Here is a 16167-nt window from a genome sequence, read left to right as displayed (position 1 = left end):
TCTATCACTGAGAGCTGGGGAATGCTGAGTCGCTCAATGACGGGAGACGAAGAGCAGTTGTGTTGTCAGTGAAGCACAGCAAACTTCATTTCAGGGGTTGATAGGACGGGAGCTGTTCTGGGGTCTGTTATTTTAGAAAAATAGCATTAATGATTGTAAGGATTAAGATACTGCATGACACATCCATAAAAATCTGAATGAAAACTAAGGCTAAGCAATATCGAAAATCTATGATATATTTGCTGAGATCCTGCTGACAATATTTTTTTATTTGGTCATTCATTTTCCTAAAGACTATGTCATTACTTTTTATAAAGTATCTTTTTTAACAACTTACTGACCCCCAACTTTTAAACAGTAGTGTGTATTACAATTTCTTTTTCAGCTGCAAGAATTTTTGTTTACAAATATTTCCCCTTGTATTTTCATTTGGGGAAAAAAGGAGAAAAAATGCATTATTTTTAATTACTGTATTTTTCTTCTTGATTAAACATTTTGAATCTGCTTGGCTATACTGGATATTTGGTTGAAATGTTGGATCCTCTGATTGAAAGCAGTCATCCTTTGAAGCCATTAAACATCATATTTAATCAAAAACCCTGACTGGCAACCATTTAAAAAGAAATAGATATTAATCTAGCTTAAAACGGGAAAAGACATCAAAAGGCAGTTTTCATCAGATACACAAGCACAAAGAAGCAGAAACGTCTCAACTCTCCCAGACAGGACTTCTCAGTATTCTCATGTCTCACACACTGCTACAGAATCCACCCCGCCACAGATCACACACAGTGCTATAGGGTGATCAAATGGATCCCTTTTGCTATTTAGTAGAGCTTACTATTCAAAGTCTTCTTGGAACAACTGCTTGGTGGACAAATTAAACAATCCCACACTTGACCTCCATTCTACATGAGTGAGCAGATGACTCAGGATTTAACTGCTCAACTCAAGAACCATCTACACATGCCAGTTCGTCTAAACATCACTCAGATAAACAGGGTACAGAGCTCCTCCCCACAGCAGACAGAGACAGCCTGGTGTTTCTCCCCACTCAGTGCATGGCGTTCGGCCAGTTCCCCAGCCCTCATACCCACTCCAGTTCTCCCTGATCTGAATGGACAAACACGTTTGATTGACGGCACTGCTGACAAGCCAACATCCCTGATAGACTATAATTTCAAGAGTGAGGAGGAGGATGCTAACTCTGCACTGAGGTAAACCCCATGAGTGCAGGACACATATATCTGTCAGCTGTCTTTGCCAGTTGTCTTAAAGATGACTCTGCAGAATCAAGTCTGTATACTGTTCATGTATCATCATCACCATCCTCAATACTGTCTTCATGCTCTGCATTAACAATACACTCATAATCAATAACACAGTGCCAATGAATTTCCAGGACCTAACTAAAGGATTTAAAGCACATCTTTGTGTTTGAAAACCTACTCGTACTAGCTGCTCAACAGCAATTACAGACCACCAACCAAAACAGAAGTGATCAACCATGGCAAGGTATAATTAGCTTTATACACTATGGACAGAGAGAAAGGTGGTGTGCACTAAACGACTATCAATGAAACAGTTTACTGCACCTACAGCGGCCTATGAAATTACAATACAATGCAAATGTGCAAATGTGAGTTATTCACTGAATCATAAAGATATTAAATTGACAGAACTGATATTTTATCATTAAATGAAACACCAGCAATTATTTTACACTAAGATAGTTTACAGTAAGATTGTTTAATATCTTTGAAAGTAATTTATTATGCTAACCAAGGCTGCCTTGGTGCAAAAATACAGTTAAAACAGTAATATTTTGAAATATTATTACAATTTAAAGCAGCATTCGTAACTTTTTGGGGTTAAAAATTAAGTAAGTACATAACCAGCCAGTGTTCAAAACTATCTGGTTGCCTTGGCTCGATTCAAAACGGTAAGCTTGTAATAATGTTTTTTATTCCAGTGGTACTGGTAGATTTCCACGGGAAATTCGAGCATGTCTTTGCGTCATTACGTCACATCTGTACACATAAAGAAGGAGTCTCGGCTAGTAGGCTATATTCCGTGTGAGGATGTTGGAAGTGGTGATTTATAGCCTTTTCTCACAGCACTTGATATAATTAAACTTTTCAATTTGATGGCGTATCCAGAAAGGTTCAAACGACAATAACCAGTGACAACTGGAGATTCACCCATTGTAAAATGCAAAAGACTTCATTTGGACTTCGGAGTGGCTACAGAAAAAAAGAGACTGCAACCGTGCTCATGCGAAAACAAGGATAAATATCGGAAGGGCATTAAATGTAGTCACGCAATGCTGATGTTGTTAACATTAACAATTTGAGAACAAAGTATAATTTGCACGGTTTGACGTGATATAAGCGATCGTTGAATTTAATCAGCGCAATTTACTGCAATGCTTTTTTCCCTTAGCTGGTCAGAACAAAAATGGATGTTACTTACTTGTTCAGACGACATTTTCCAGTGAAAATTCTTATGTTGGTCATAATTCCAAAAAGTGGAATCTGTGATTCCGAATGACAGTATCCACACCGGCGCGGTGACTGACAGCCGCACATTCTCCTCAAAACATTGGATTCATCCGCGCTGTGCCGTGCCGAGGCACAACCCACGTAAAATTAATAATTCTGCGAATAACTGCAATAGCAGATTTCGAACAGAGATGGCGACAAAGAGGAAAAATTACAGACTGCAGCTTTAAAAGAACTATCTCTCTTAAAATGTAATTTATTTCTGTGATGTCAAATGCTAAATGCTGAAATGCTGAATTTTAAGTGTCACATGATCATTCATTCATAATATGCTGATTTGATACTTGAAAACAGTTGTGCTGCTTAATATTTTTGTGGAAACCGTGATACTTTTTTTTTTAAAGAACATAATTTATTAAATAAAAAAAACACATTGTAATATTATAAATGTCTTTACTGTCACATTTGATCATAGTAATGCATCCATGCTGAATAAAAGTAATTTATTTCAAAAGAAAATAAAATAAAACTTATTGACCCCAACTTCTGTAAGCAAGTCTGATGACTTGCTACTGAGTGCCTCAATATGCAACTAACCTCTCACAGTTTTCATCCACAAAAGCATTCATTGCATGCTTCATCTCAGTACCTTATAAATAAGACCTTTACTCCCAGAGACAGCCAATAAAATTAGAGCTGGCCAGGTCAAGAAAGTGCTAACAGTCTGAGGTCTGAGGTTACAAGCCATTTGAGGATAATACTACAGTATACAGCCAATAAGTTAAATCAGAGTGTTTAAATGTAAACGTTGGCTGTTAACTAGATTAATTGGCCTCGTAGCAACCGTCTCACATACCCCAGAGCATCACATGAAAGGAGGCCTTTTCCTTTGAACAGTCCTAGACATGCAAGCCGCAAGACAGGAAGTCCAATTTTCCTCTAGAGACAGAATGGTGATGCATCTCTCAACTACATACGCTGGTCCTGGTCTCTGTTTCCAGGGTTCAGTCACCTCCTTTTAAAACTAGTTTGCAAGTAACAGTCTTAAAATCTTCCCACATGAAGAGATTTCTTGATCCACCTATTAGCAGTCTGGATGAGCAGGGTGACGTAAACTGAGAAGTAAGCTGCTTTTGCATCACTTGTGTGAAAGACAAAATTAGAGGGAGGGAGACGGGGAAAGGAAGGGGACAGGATACTCAGATGAATCGATAAATATCACTTGTGTCCTTGGCGAATGACCAAAAAGAGCAATGTGATATAGAGGAAGATACACTAGAATATGCCCTCTTCATCTCTGCTCCTCTGAAGCCTAGCCTACCCCCACCCTCAAACACCTCACTAGGGAAAAAAGTAAATGCTTTTGATATGCATAATTGTAGGTAGGATTTGTCTTTAAACTATAACCTTGTTGCCATTATTTGACTGGGATGCATGCACAATCACAACCGCTGACATTTCTGGGACACAGATATTCAAGTAAATGATGCACCTTTGTGGAAACAAGTGTTTATGCCACCAGCAGTTCCACAATGCATCCCCTATTGTGTGGGTCCAAGAAGCTACTTAACAGAACACACACAAAATGAATAATAGATCAGTTTTAGCTATTTTGACAAAACAATTCATCTGGGAACATTTCTTCTGAGGACAATTATTGGTTCATATAACTACAAATTTGCAAATAAATTCCACCATAATACCATATTAATGGTCACTTAAGTCATAAACAATGAGGAAACTTTTAAAGCTTCAGTTCTCATTGCCATATCCATTTAACTACATTGAAAGATCTTACAAAATCAAATCATCATTGTCTGTTAGATTTGAAGTTACTATGTTAGTGTACACCTAAAAGTTAAAGGTAGGGTAGGCAATTTTGGAAAGGCTAGCAATAGCAAACTCGCTTTGAAAGCATGAGTTCCCACTCTCCCTTCAGAGCGTCTCCAAAGCCACGTCTCCCTCAAAACACATGAACGAAAAAAGCCGAGTCTGCAAAGTGGCAAGAGACGAGAGAAGGCGTTAAATTACCTCATGTCTCAAAGCACATAACAATACAAAGATAATGAACATAAACAACTTACAGATTCATTTCGGCGTTGATAGTGTTGACATAGAATCGCATAAATACCAGTCTGGGTTGCCATCTCGTAATTATGGTTTGACATGCCATGAACACAGCATAAGCTTGTTGTTTTGGTTCAGGAGGAACAGTAAAAGGTGGCTGCAGTTTTTTTGTGGCGCTTGGTGACTGTCTGTCCACAACTCTGCATATTATGGAAAGCACTGATGACATGTGATGTCTGCGCAAGCAGGGTGCGTGGAGGTATGGAAAAACATATGTTGACAGGCAGGTAGGACATCCTATTATTGCATTCGGACCAAATGCAGTGATTGGACAAACATTTTTTGGTCCTGAGACTTCCTCAGAAGATACATTTAATATTTATTATTGATTGCTATCAGGATGTGAACAGAGTTCCAACCATAACAAAAAGTGTAAAAAAAATTGCCTATACCTTACCATTAACAATTATTGTTAAGCAGACACAGACATTTAAAATGTTTAGTCTCTTCTAGGAAAACAGATAATACTGGTTACTCACTGGTAACTAAAAACAGGCCTACTGTGAGTTATGAGGTTTATATCGATAGTACATGCTTTTGTTGAAGCCATCATCCTGCATTATATCAACTTTTTTTTTTTTTCAATAATCATGCTCAAGAATGGAATTTCTGGTAAAAAAAAAAAAAAAAAAAAAAAAAAAATACATTGCCCATAATTCTGCAAAGAAATGATCAAATCACACCAAAAGAACTCTTTAAGGCCCATCCACTCCCATTAAGCATTGTGATATAGACATAATATGCAATCAGTACTACGCCTATTATGCTTCAAATCAAAGTTTGTAATGTTGTGATTCACCTCATAGTTGGTCCATGGCTCATAAGTCTAATGTCGCGTTCCAGGCAACCTGTAACCCGTGTTTTTCCAACTCGTAACTGGGAGTACATCGATCTAGTACGAGTTCACGGGTGGGAAGTCACGGGTTTGACTGCCGTTCCAGTGCACTTTCACGGGTATAAGGTTGGAAAAACACGGGTTACAGGTTGCCTGGAACGCTACAAAGTCGTGAGTCGTGGTTTGAAGTCGTGATTTACGTGCTCAAAAACCTGCCTGGAACGCAGCATTAAACAGGGACATCCCTCTGGGAAAAAAAATAATGTCTTAAAAATCCCTATGGAAAAATACTTCCAGAACCAAGACCGTTGAAAAAGTAGGCGGGCCAGGCTAAACAAAATGGGAGGAGCCCTTTGGCATGTCCTGCCCCTACTTCCTGTTTCCACAGGAAATATGTCAACACTAGTCAAGAAATATCATGGGGTCTTTAAACATATCAATGAGCTGGGGAAAAAAAACTATTTTGAATTCACTGGGCTAGTAACCATAGTTTCTTTCAAGCTGCTACAGTTATTGTCAATTTGGGAACATAAAAATAGACGTTCAAATTAGCTTCTTCACTGTTCAAAGACCTCACATTTAATTTATTGCGTTTTTTACAGTAAAAAAAAAAAAAGCCATTTTAGCCATCACGCAACTTCCTGTGTACCTGTGCCAGGTGTGTGTGTTTACCTGCGGTAAGGCGGAGTTGAGCTGTCTCTGAAGCACGTCTCTCTCGTGAAGAACATCCTGGAGTTTGGTCTGCGACTGGATGAGGGTCTCCTGTGTCTCCCGTAAAGACTCCAGCAGCTTATCTCTCTCATCTAACATATTCACCATCAGCTGTTCAAAATTAGCCTCGGCATCCGTGCCGTTCTGAGAGCCTCTCTGGGAACTCACCGAGTCTCCTTCATTTATGGTCGGCATCACTTCGCACATCATATTGCTCGGTGTACTATGAAGTCTAAGTCAAATTAGAAATTGCTTTGATTTTTTTTGTGTGATTTTTTTTTTTTAAATTCAGGATTGAGGTGCACTATTAATATTTAGTGCCATTTAAATGCACATTAATATCCATGTATTTTAAAATGCATCCTCTAATTTTACTAATTGCATCCCTGTCTGGATTCTTCACACACCTTGACCTCTCTGGTCCATGACTGTCGGCCTTTTCCGCTCTGACATTATCCACCTAGTTTGACTTGGAACTCAATGCATTTCGATGCACGCTCATCACACAGCGCTCGCCACATGCATATTCCGATTTCAGCTGCTTGAACCTCGGCGCCCTTCGCTTTAACATCCACCAGTTGCCATTAACCTTTCAGAAAACGTTGAAATTCGCGACTGCCGCATCCTTCAGATCCCTCTGCCACCATCATCATCATCATCATCTCCCTTCACGGCGAGCCGAGCGAAGCGCTCCTCCCTCTACGAGCTCATTCCCGCTTGCAACAAAGCTATTCCGCTATCTCCACAAACATTCGCGCATGTTTTAAAATATGAATGCACCGACGCTTTGGTGGATGTAAAGGTTAAACGTCTCCCACGTCGTCGGCGAAAATCATATCCACTCGGCGTGGCTCTGTAAAGCTCGTGCAAACAGCGTAAAATCGGAGTTCCTCACATCAGCACCACGCGACTACATGACTGTCAAGCACGAGACGCCAGTGTGAGAAATGTTGTCACGCGCAGCGCCCTCTGGCGGTAGGCAGGTGCATAGAAATGACAGACCTATCACGAAGTGTTAAAATATATATATAAAAAAAACTAAAAGGGATTTTTTTTTCATGCATCTTTTGTAGCAAATCACATATTTATAATATTGTTCTTATTAAATGTTATATTCAATTTTGTTGCATTTGTGTGCATTGTTTAATTAACATTACTGGCATCAAGTTTAACTAAAAGTAAAGTAAAGAAAAGAAAAAAAACATTAAAACATGGTTTAGATTAAATAAAGTACAAATAAAAGAAGAGAAAATTTGTTCAAAAAAAGAAAGTGTTTTTTTTTAACTGGTTGTCCTTTTTATCTAAAAGGATTCCGTTTAAACTTCCTCCTAAAATGACTTTTCTCAAGGTTCAGTGGTCTTTTTAATGTTTAGTGACTCCAATATATTTATTTGTATAAATATTAGTACTTCAAGAACTTTCAACAAGAAAAAAAAAAAAACCGCTGAGATGACGTCATGGTTTTAAACGTACATATTTTTCTCTGAAGCTTATGAATATACACCGTCTGATTGGACGATTCATCTCACATATGATTTCTGCGTCCAATTAGCGTCCAGTCTTCTGAGTCGTTCGCCCTCTGAGATCTCGCGAGAATGCACGCGACCTTGAGTGTCAGTTCCATAATGGCTGAAGATCCTGGAGGAGCTTTCTTTAATTTCACCCTCATTTTTATCGGGTTTTCGTTACCTCTGCTGGAAAGATGGCAGGGCACACAGCCTCGATAAACGGCCACAGACCCCCGCTCTCGTCATGCCCAAGAAAGGGAACCGAAAACGGCTGAAATTTAAAGCCGAGGATGTTTGCTCGGAGTCAGGTAATAATAGAGCGAGACGGGCTGATGTTATGATCATGTGTGTTGCGGTCCACTTTAATGTCAACTTAATTTTTTGTATTCCTTCATCTTTTTCTCACAGTAACTGTGGCTGACTATGCCAACGCTGATCCAGCCATCGTGAAGTCAGGAAGAGTTAAAAAGGCTGTTGTTAATGCAATTGAAAAAGAAGGTAAATTCAGAAATACTAAAGTCACCATAACATAATTGCAATCATGGCGGGACAGACTGTCACTCATTTGAGATCATATCAATAGAGTGCATTAGTGTCCACCCACATTTTCAGTGGTGTTGGTTCCGGAAGTATTTTTTTTCCCCCATTATTGTTTCTCATAGGACTTTAAAAAATGTCTTTGTTTAAGCGTTTTAAACCAAGAATCACAACTTTATTTAGGCTTTAGTGAGGGAAAGAACTACAATCCCATTAACCATTGCAAAAAGCATAATTGAATTAAAAACTTCTCAATGAAACATGTTGATTAAATATGAAACAATGTATTTTAAGTTTATTGCAAAATATTCATATAATATGTCCTCAAATATTCAAGTATTTTAAAGTGCAGAGAGGCCGACTCGATTAAATCGATCTAATTGGTGGAATTTTCTGTACAGAATCATGGGTAATGTAGTTTTTCACCACAAATTCTGATGTTAAACACAAAAGTTGAAATAATGCAGGCTGAAAAAAAAAGAAAAAAAAAAGGATATACCTACGTCCACAAAATGTGGACTAAACGCTTAATTCATATGGATTAGTTTTATGATCTTATTATGAACTTTATGAAGCGTCAAAGTGGTAGTTGCGTAGCTGTCAACAGAGGGACAGAAAGCTCTCATGTTTCATCAAAAAGATCTTCATTTGTGTTCCAAAGACGAACAAAGGTCTTACTGGTTTGGAACAACATGAGGGTAAGTAAATTATGACAGAATTTTTTGGGTTAACTATCCCTTTTATACACATGCTTGTAATTTACAATTACAGCCTAATTATCTGATTCAGGTGTGTTTGATTAAAACAAAACTAAACTCTACTTCAGGATGTTAAATCTCCAAAAGACTGAACACCCCTAGGTCAGATTATTTAGAAGATGCTGTTATCCAGTATGTTGAGATTATCAGTATAAATATGACATTTGAGACACTAAGAAAAAAAAGAAAGAAAAAAACGTGATCTTTATTCTTTTTCAGTGAAATTACTCCGTGGACTCGAGGCATCACAGGGTCCTGTGCAGGAAGTGCTCTCGTCTGCAGTCGGTGTGAGTAACACAGTTCATGAGAGCAGTGACGAACTGGACTCAGAGGAAGGGGATGAAATCAAAGGGTCCAGCAAAAAGAAAAACAAAAGACGCAAAGGTAACCACTAGTGAGTTTTCTAATGCAGAGTTTCCCAAACTGGGGTTTAAGGTAACTGAAGTGGGTTTGTGAGTTAATAAACACTCACATTTTTTTCTCATTATTATTATGGTTAGTTCACCCAACAATTAAAATTCTTTCATTACTCTCTCATGTTCCAGACTTCGAATCAAGCAAGCATGCTTTAACTTTTGTTTACCATATTTGAGTGCTCTATGTATGTTAACTGATCAATTGTTAATACAGTATATGAATAAAAGCCTAAATTAAATCTGCTCATGATATGAAGCGATTGATTACACCGCTTGATTCATTTGATGCTTCAAGAGAAGACTGTAAAAGAAATCCAGAGTTTTGACTGAAAAGACCTTCAAAAGAGGGATAGAAATATTTGAGGTTTCATTAACCTCTGTCGATCATCATGGCCTCCTAATCATCCCCATATATACTGATTGTCTCCTCTCCACCAATTAGCTGGTGTGTGGTGGGCGTTCTGGTGCAGTATGGCTGCCGTTGCATCATCCAGGTGGATGCTGCACATTGGTGGTGGTTGAGGAGATTCCCCCCTTATATTTAAAGCAATTTGAGTGGCAAGAAAAGCGTTATATAAATGTTACGACTTATTATTATTATTAAAAATTAGGGCTGTCAAACGATTAATCGCATCCAAAATATAATATGTGTTTACATAATATATGTGTGTGTATGGAGTATAATTATTTTCTATATATAAATACACACACATGCATATATATTTAAGAAAAATGTGTTATTTATATATAAAATATTTATATATAATATAAATTATATATAATATAAATATATATACACAGTATATACATGCAAATATTTCTTAAATATATACATGCATGTGTGTGTATTTATATATAGAAAATAATTATACACCATACACACACATATATTATGTAAAAACAAACTTTTATTTTGGATGCGATTAATCGCGATTAATCGTTTGACAGCCCTATTAAAAATATCTTAATTTGTGTTCTGAAGATGAATGAAAGTCTAATGGGTTTGGAACAACACAAGGTTGAGTAATTGACAGAATTAAAAATGTTTTGGTGAACTTATCCTTTAATTTTAAATATTAAATTAAAAGTTTAAATATTAACTTAAGGGCTACTTCTTTCATTTGTAAAATGGGTAAAAGGGGTTTGGCTGACCAAAAACGTTTGGGAATCCCTGTTCTAATGTATTCTAATATTATTAATTTTCTTGTTTGTTGAGATGAGTAAACCCTGTCATTATGAATGTCAGAACACAGTGAAAACATAGATGGAGAGGAGTATCCCATTGATATTTGGCTTGTGCTTGCTGCATACATCCGTCCAGAAGACGTCTGCAGATTCTCTTTGATCTGCAAGAATGCGTGGACTGCCACATGCACTGCTGCATTTTGGAAACGACTCTACAAAAGGTGGGCTGCCAAAAAAGATTATTTAACATATTTAGTAAAATTGCAACAGTCGGGTTAATCTTTAAATTATTAATTTTATATTTCTCCTTAGTTTTTAATTGTATTGTTATTCACACAATGCTTCATGGGATTGTCCTTTTGTCCCTCATTAAAGCTGTTAAGTGCGCAAGTACCTTTGTCTTTTTGTCCCATTTTTCAAGTTTGTAATGTTGATTCACCTTGTAGCTGGTTGATTTTTTTTTTTTTTATGTCATAACTCAAGACTTTTTCATAATCCCTATGAGAAAAAGGAATGGGAAAGATTCTTTCGGAACCAAGCTTGCTGAAAATGTATACGGGCACTGTTGTGCACTATTAGACATTTATTTTCCCCATCCAGGGCATTTATGCAGGACTAAATTCCCTCTTGATGTTTTTTACCTTTCCCCAGGCACTATAATCTTGATGCAGACCTCCCCGATCGTCTTCAGCCTGATTTTATCGCAAGGATGCATTGTCTTCGTGCCCGTGTGATTCGCTCGCTTTTTCACTTATATGAGCCCTTTAGCTCGCGGGTGTCCAAAAGCCCTCCTCTTCCTGAATCTACACCTACTACACTCCTCAATTCCAAGGTGTGTAGATGTACTTTCTCTTTTAAATGCTTCATTTTAATTTCATTGAATTCACCCATTTAATGTGAGGATTTTTCTGTTGATGCCTTTCTTGTTCCTATAGTGTTTATTGTTTTGGATCCACAAAGTTTCTGGAAGTAGGCCAGAGCCGATGTGGGAATTCAACTTCAAGTTTGTGAAACTGGTATGCCCACAACATTGTTGTAAAAGCAGAATATGAGAAGATTGCATTGTTTTAATTTCATTGTATTTTAACTTTCAGCCAACCAAGAGCAAAAATGGATGTAGTGTGGGACTTCAGCTGCCCAAGCAGTATAAAGATGTTCACACTAATCCAGACTCAGACTGTTATCTACTGCGGGTCACTACCCTCAATTTCATTTTTACTTCTGTTGTGATGGGCATGACATTAACTTTGGTGAGTTATGGGATAATCTATTTAACCTGTTATGATTATGTATATATAACATTGTTTAATTACAGGAGTAGGTTATACTATATATCTGTAATCCTTTTGCTTAATCTAATCATCAGATCATTAAAGGGTTAGTTCACCCAAAAATGAAAATGGTCATTTACTCACCCTCAAATTGTTCCAAACCTGTATGAATTTCTTTCTTCTGCTAAATGCAAGCAAGAAGATATTTGGAAGAATATGTGTAACCAAACAGTTTATGGGCCCCATTGACTTCCGTAGTATCAAAAAAGAAAACAAAAATGCAATGGAAGTTAATGGGGCCCATTAACTGTGAACTATCCCTTTAATGTTCTATATATTGTGAATGTTTGTAGTGAGTGAAATTCGGCATCTTCCGGCATCAGTTGTCGCTTTAAATCCATTCACAACTCTTCTCCCATAGTAAAGTGTCCCTCAAATGTGCACTTCAGAATAGGGCTGCACGATTAATCGAAATTAAACCGCACGTGATTTGGCAAAGGCTGCAATTTATTTTATGCGCAGTTTGTCAGTGCAGCACTGCTCTGTGATCAGTAGTAAATGCTGCCTCATCTGAAAGCCAGAGGGCGCTCTCACGCAGACACTCCAAATATGCCCCAACGCACAGGAAATCCCTATGGACATCATGGTATCGCTGTAGCTGAATAAACAGAAGATTGAAACGTTTGATTTTTTTGGACAAGGTTCATAAATGCTTCTCATGTTTGGAAAGATGTTTGGCGTGTGTTGCTTTTTCAAATTCACGTTATAAGTAACTCAAACTCGCAGTGCTTTCAGATGGAGCAGCATTTACTACTGATCGCCGTTTAACAAGCTGCGCATAACAAATAATCGCAGCCTTTGCGATTTCATAATCGCAATAAGCCAAATCGGTTTAAGTGCGATTTCATGTTAATTGCGATTAATCGTTCAGCTCTACTTCAGAGTATTGCCGGAAGTAGTAGGTCATCCGGGATCTTTGCACCTACTGTTTAATGAGTACTGTGAATTTGGACATACAATTCTTTTCACACACTTAATAGTAGGACAATAGGTATATTCAGACTCTAGGATTTTTATTTTTTTTATATATACTTGTGCGTCTCCGAGAACTCCATTTCTGCACGAGTTTGTTGTGTTCGGGTTCGGAACGACTGAAAATCTGTTTGTTTGATCCTCTGTCTATTATTGAATGATGCCCAGTTTTTCTGTAGCCAAAGTCTGCAAATGTACGATTTCCTAAAAGTTGTGTGTAGTAAATTCTAGCCTTAAGTAATCTGCTCCATTATTTAAGCTGGATGCCACTTGATATTTGTAGTGTTGAATCTATAGCCTCAGAGGAACTTCAGCATTATGCCTAGTGGTGAAGTTTCCACATTCATTTTTGCTGAAGTTTTTACTTGCACTTTCACAAGTCGTCATGCTGATGTCATAAATGACAATGAATCTTTCGCTCCTTGTCTTTCAGTTCAACATTAATGTGAGCACAGACATGAGGCACCACCGAGTGCGCCTGGAGTTCCAGGATTCACCAGTCATTCGAGGAAGGAAACTCAGGGGTGAACAGGGAGTGCAGGTAGTGCTGGACCCTGTCCACAGCGTGCGTCTCCTGGACTGGTGGCACCCTCAGTACCCCACATCTTCATATAATTAGACTGATGAACTCCACCAACCTTCTGGATTATAGAAATATTGCAGAAGACAATTCGGGCCTGTTTCAACCAATCATAAAGTCCTGAGTTGGCTTGGCAGTCACTATTTGTTTTTCTGTTGATTTTTAGGCTTTGCACTTAGTGTGCTGCTCTTATGGACACTTCAGTTTGATCAGAAGTCCTAACTCAAGGTCTCAGGACATTGTAGGAGGAAATTGCCTTAATAGTTCGGGTAGCTGCCATATTTAATTTGACATAAATGAAAACAAAGTGGGATGTCATCCTGTTAATTTTCAACCTTTTTTTTTTTTAGTCCACTAAAGAAAATTCTTGAATGATCGAGTTCCAAGTGCACAAATGTACTTTCTGAACAGACTACTTGCCTCCCTCAGTTTTTGTGTATGGCACAAAAAAAAAATCAAATTAAATATGACATCTACATCAGAAGTACATGGTGTGCTGTGCTTTCCTTTGAAAGTGATTTAGTAATTCAGCATCAAGTCATCGTAACAGTTGCATAGTTGGATTTGCATGACTCTAATCTTGAATCATATGTGGGGGTTTTTTTAAATAGTTGGTTGTTTTTGTCCGTCTTCTGTAGCATTCCCAAGATTCACTGGAACTGTAGAGTTTTTTTTTTTTTTTTTTTTTTTTTTTTTTTTTTTTTTGATCATCACACTGTCTCTCTGCAAATTTGTGATTCGGTAAACTGGATGAACATTCAAATCCATCAAAAATAAAATCGTAGCGTTAAGAAAAATCTCTTAAGGCTGCGCTGGAGAGGTGTAGCTTAACCCATTTTGAATAACTTTTAGATTGGTGTTCTAATTGACTGCATTGGCGAGGGAGTTCCTAAGTGTTGTAGATATTAAAGTGTCTTGGTTAAAAGAATGATATTGTTTGTGATAAAGAAGTTATTAAATTTATAGATTAAATCTGTTAATTTATTTCCTTATTATAATCAAATCATAGAAGTTTGTGAAGTAAGTTCAGTTTCTTGTAAGCCTTGGAGCATTTTGTTTTAGACTGGAAAGTTGCATCAGAGGACACTGATGTTTTGCGCTATTAAATAAAATGAGCTGTAATCTGTTTTGTGGTTCTGTCCTGCATGGGAAAATATACTGACACCCGGTGGGCCAAGCTGAAACAACAGTGGCGTTTGTCTGATTATGTTGCTCGTTTTTGATTGTAATACCACTGAATTACACACTGTATGATTATATACTTGCTGGAGTTAAGAACAGCTGTGCATAAAACAAATGCTTGACAACTGAATGCTGCAAATGACCAATCATAATGAAGATTATATCTTTGTAATGAGTGAGAGATAACATACAGTCAGCTGCTCTGCCTCTGCTTTTATTTTTCATTCTGGCTAAATTTATTTGCACTAGTAACTGGCTGACTGTGCATTATCCCTTAATTTATAGACAATATAAGATTCTAAATAATAGCAAAACAACATTTGATCTTAATCTAGTTCCATTTAGAATAATTATTTTAAAGTCTTCCTGTAGTCAATTTTATCCCTTAAAACTCAACTTTGATCACTAAAATTACATACTTAAACATCTTGTGTTTAACACATCTTGTCTTTATGTAAACAACTTTTTCTTGTGAAAAATATTTCTTTATGCCTTAAAATATCTTGAATGTAACTACACCCTTGCTTCGTTTAGTATACACGGAACCATGAATATGCAAATGAGCTCCGCCTCCACTCACTCACAACAGTTTAGACATCCACTCAGTCAACTTTACTGTAGTAAATGCTGCACAATGGCAAGTGGAAATATTATTTTAATTCAGCCATATATGTTTGAACCAGAAACAGACTGGGAAGAGTGAATTATGCAGGCTCGTCTAAAACGTCAATGTGTCAGAATGGTAATGCTTTTGTGTATGCTTTTATGTATCGCTCTTTAGGACAGGTGATTAATTTTTTTTTTTTTCTTTTGCTATTAAACAGCTAATAATGTGTTGCTTATGTTACACAAACCTGTTCTCGTTTGCCATCTCAGAGTCAGACAGCTTCCTTCTAAAAATCAGTATCCTTAGAAACGCTTTGAAACAATTAGAATGTCAATGGAGAAAGGCATATAGTTCATTTAAGAAATATTTGCATACATATACTGTATATATATTTATATAGTTTATATTATATATAAATATATTTTTTTATATATATAAATAACACATTTTTCTTAAATATATACATGCATGTGTGTGTATTTATATATACAAATTTAATTATACACAGTACAGACACATATATTATTAAAAACAAACTTTTATTTTGGATGCGATTAATCTTTTGACAGCTCTAATATATATATATATATATATATATACACACTGTATATATGTATGTATGTGTGTGTGTGTGGGTGTGTGTGTGTAAACAGAAAAATATGTATCAGGATAACCTGGCTTCTCTTGAAACACCCTGCTTCAGAGCATAGTTAAAGATGCTAAAGCCTGAATAAAACGTTGATGTGATTGGGTAGTAGTTTGTGATTGACCGGCGATTTCAAACTGCAATTTTTGAGACTGTATTTTTTTCACTGCAGTTTCAAGGAGAAAATACTCTGCAATGGTGTTAACTTATGAATTTGCACATGGTTTGTCTTAAAGCATATTAAAAACACCACATAGACATAAACAACATT

The 16167-nt window shown here is 37.0% G+C and overlaps 2 protein-coding genes across 16 annotated transcripts in view; one reads left to right on the top strand and one right to left on the bottom strand.

The window, feature by feature from the left end:
- ppfia4 (PTPRF interacting protein alpha 4) overlaps nucleotides 1-7111 on the bottom strand; it is a 97676-nt gene extending 90565 nt beyond the window's left edge. For all 15 annotated transcript variants that reach the window (XM_079857092.1, XM_079857097.1, XM_079857095.1 and 12 more), the window contains exon 1: nucleotides 6136-7111. In XM_079857092.1, the coding sequence (XP_079713218.1) occupies nucleotides 6136-6384 (249 nt within the window). In that variant the 5' untranslated portion in view covers nucleotides 6385-7111. The remainder of the gene's footprint in view (nucleotides 1-6135) is intronic.
- Nucleotides 7112-7771: 660 nt separating this feature from the next.
- Nucleotides 7772-14588, top strand: tmem183a (transmembrane protein 183A). The gene is made up of 8 exons (XM_079857084.1): nucleotides 7772-7990; nucleotides 8091-8180; nucleotides 9197-9361; nucleotides 10640-10799; nucleotides 11230-11410; nucleotides 11514-11594; nucleotides 11673-11828; nucleotides 13315-14588. Exons 1-8 carry the CDS (start codon nucleotides 7927-7929, stop codon nucleotides 13498-13500), a joined length of 1083 nt encoding a protein of 360 aa, XP_079713210.1. The 5' UTR covers nucleotides 7772-7926; the 3' UTR covers nucleotides 13501-14588.
- The last annotated feature ends 1579 nt before the right edge of the window (nucleotides 14589-16167 follow it).

Source organism: Squalius cephalus (assembly GCF_949319135.1).
Source record: "Squalius cephalus genome assembly, chromosome: 22".
Lineage (NCBI taxonomy): Eukaryota > Metazoa > Chordata > Actinopteri > Cypriniformes > Leuciscidae > Squalius > Squalius cephalus.
The sequence above is the reverse complement of the archived record's forward strand: the minus strand, read 5'-3'. Positions and strand labels throughout refer to the sequence as shown.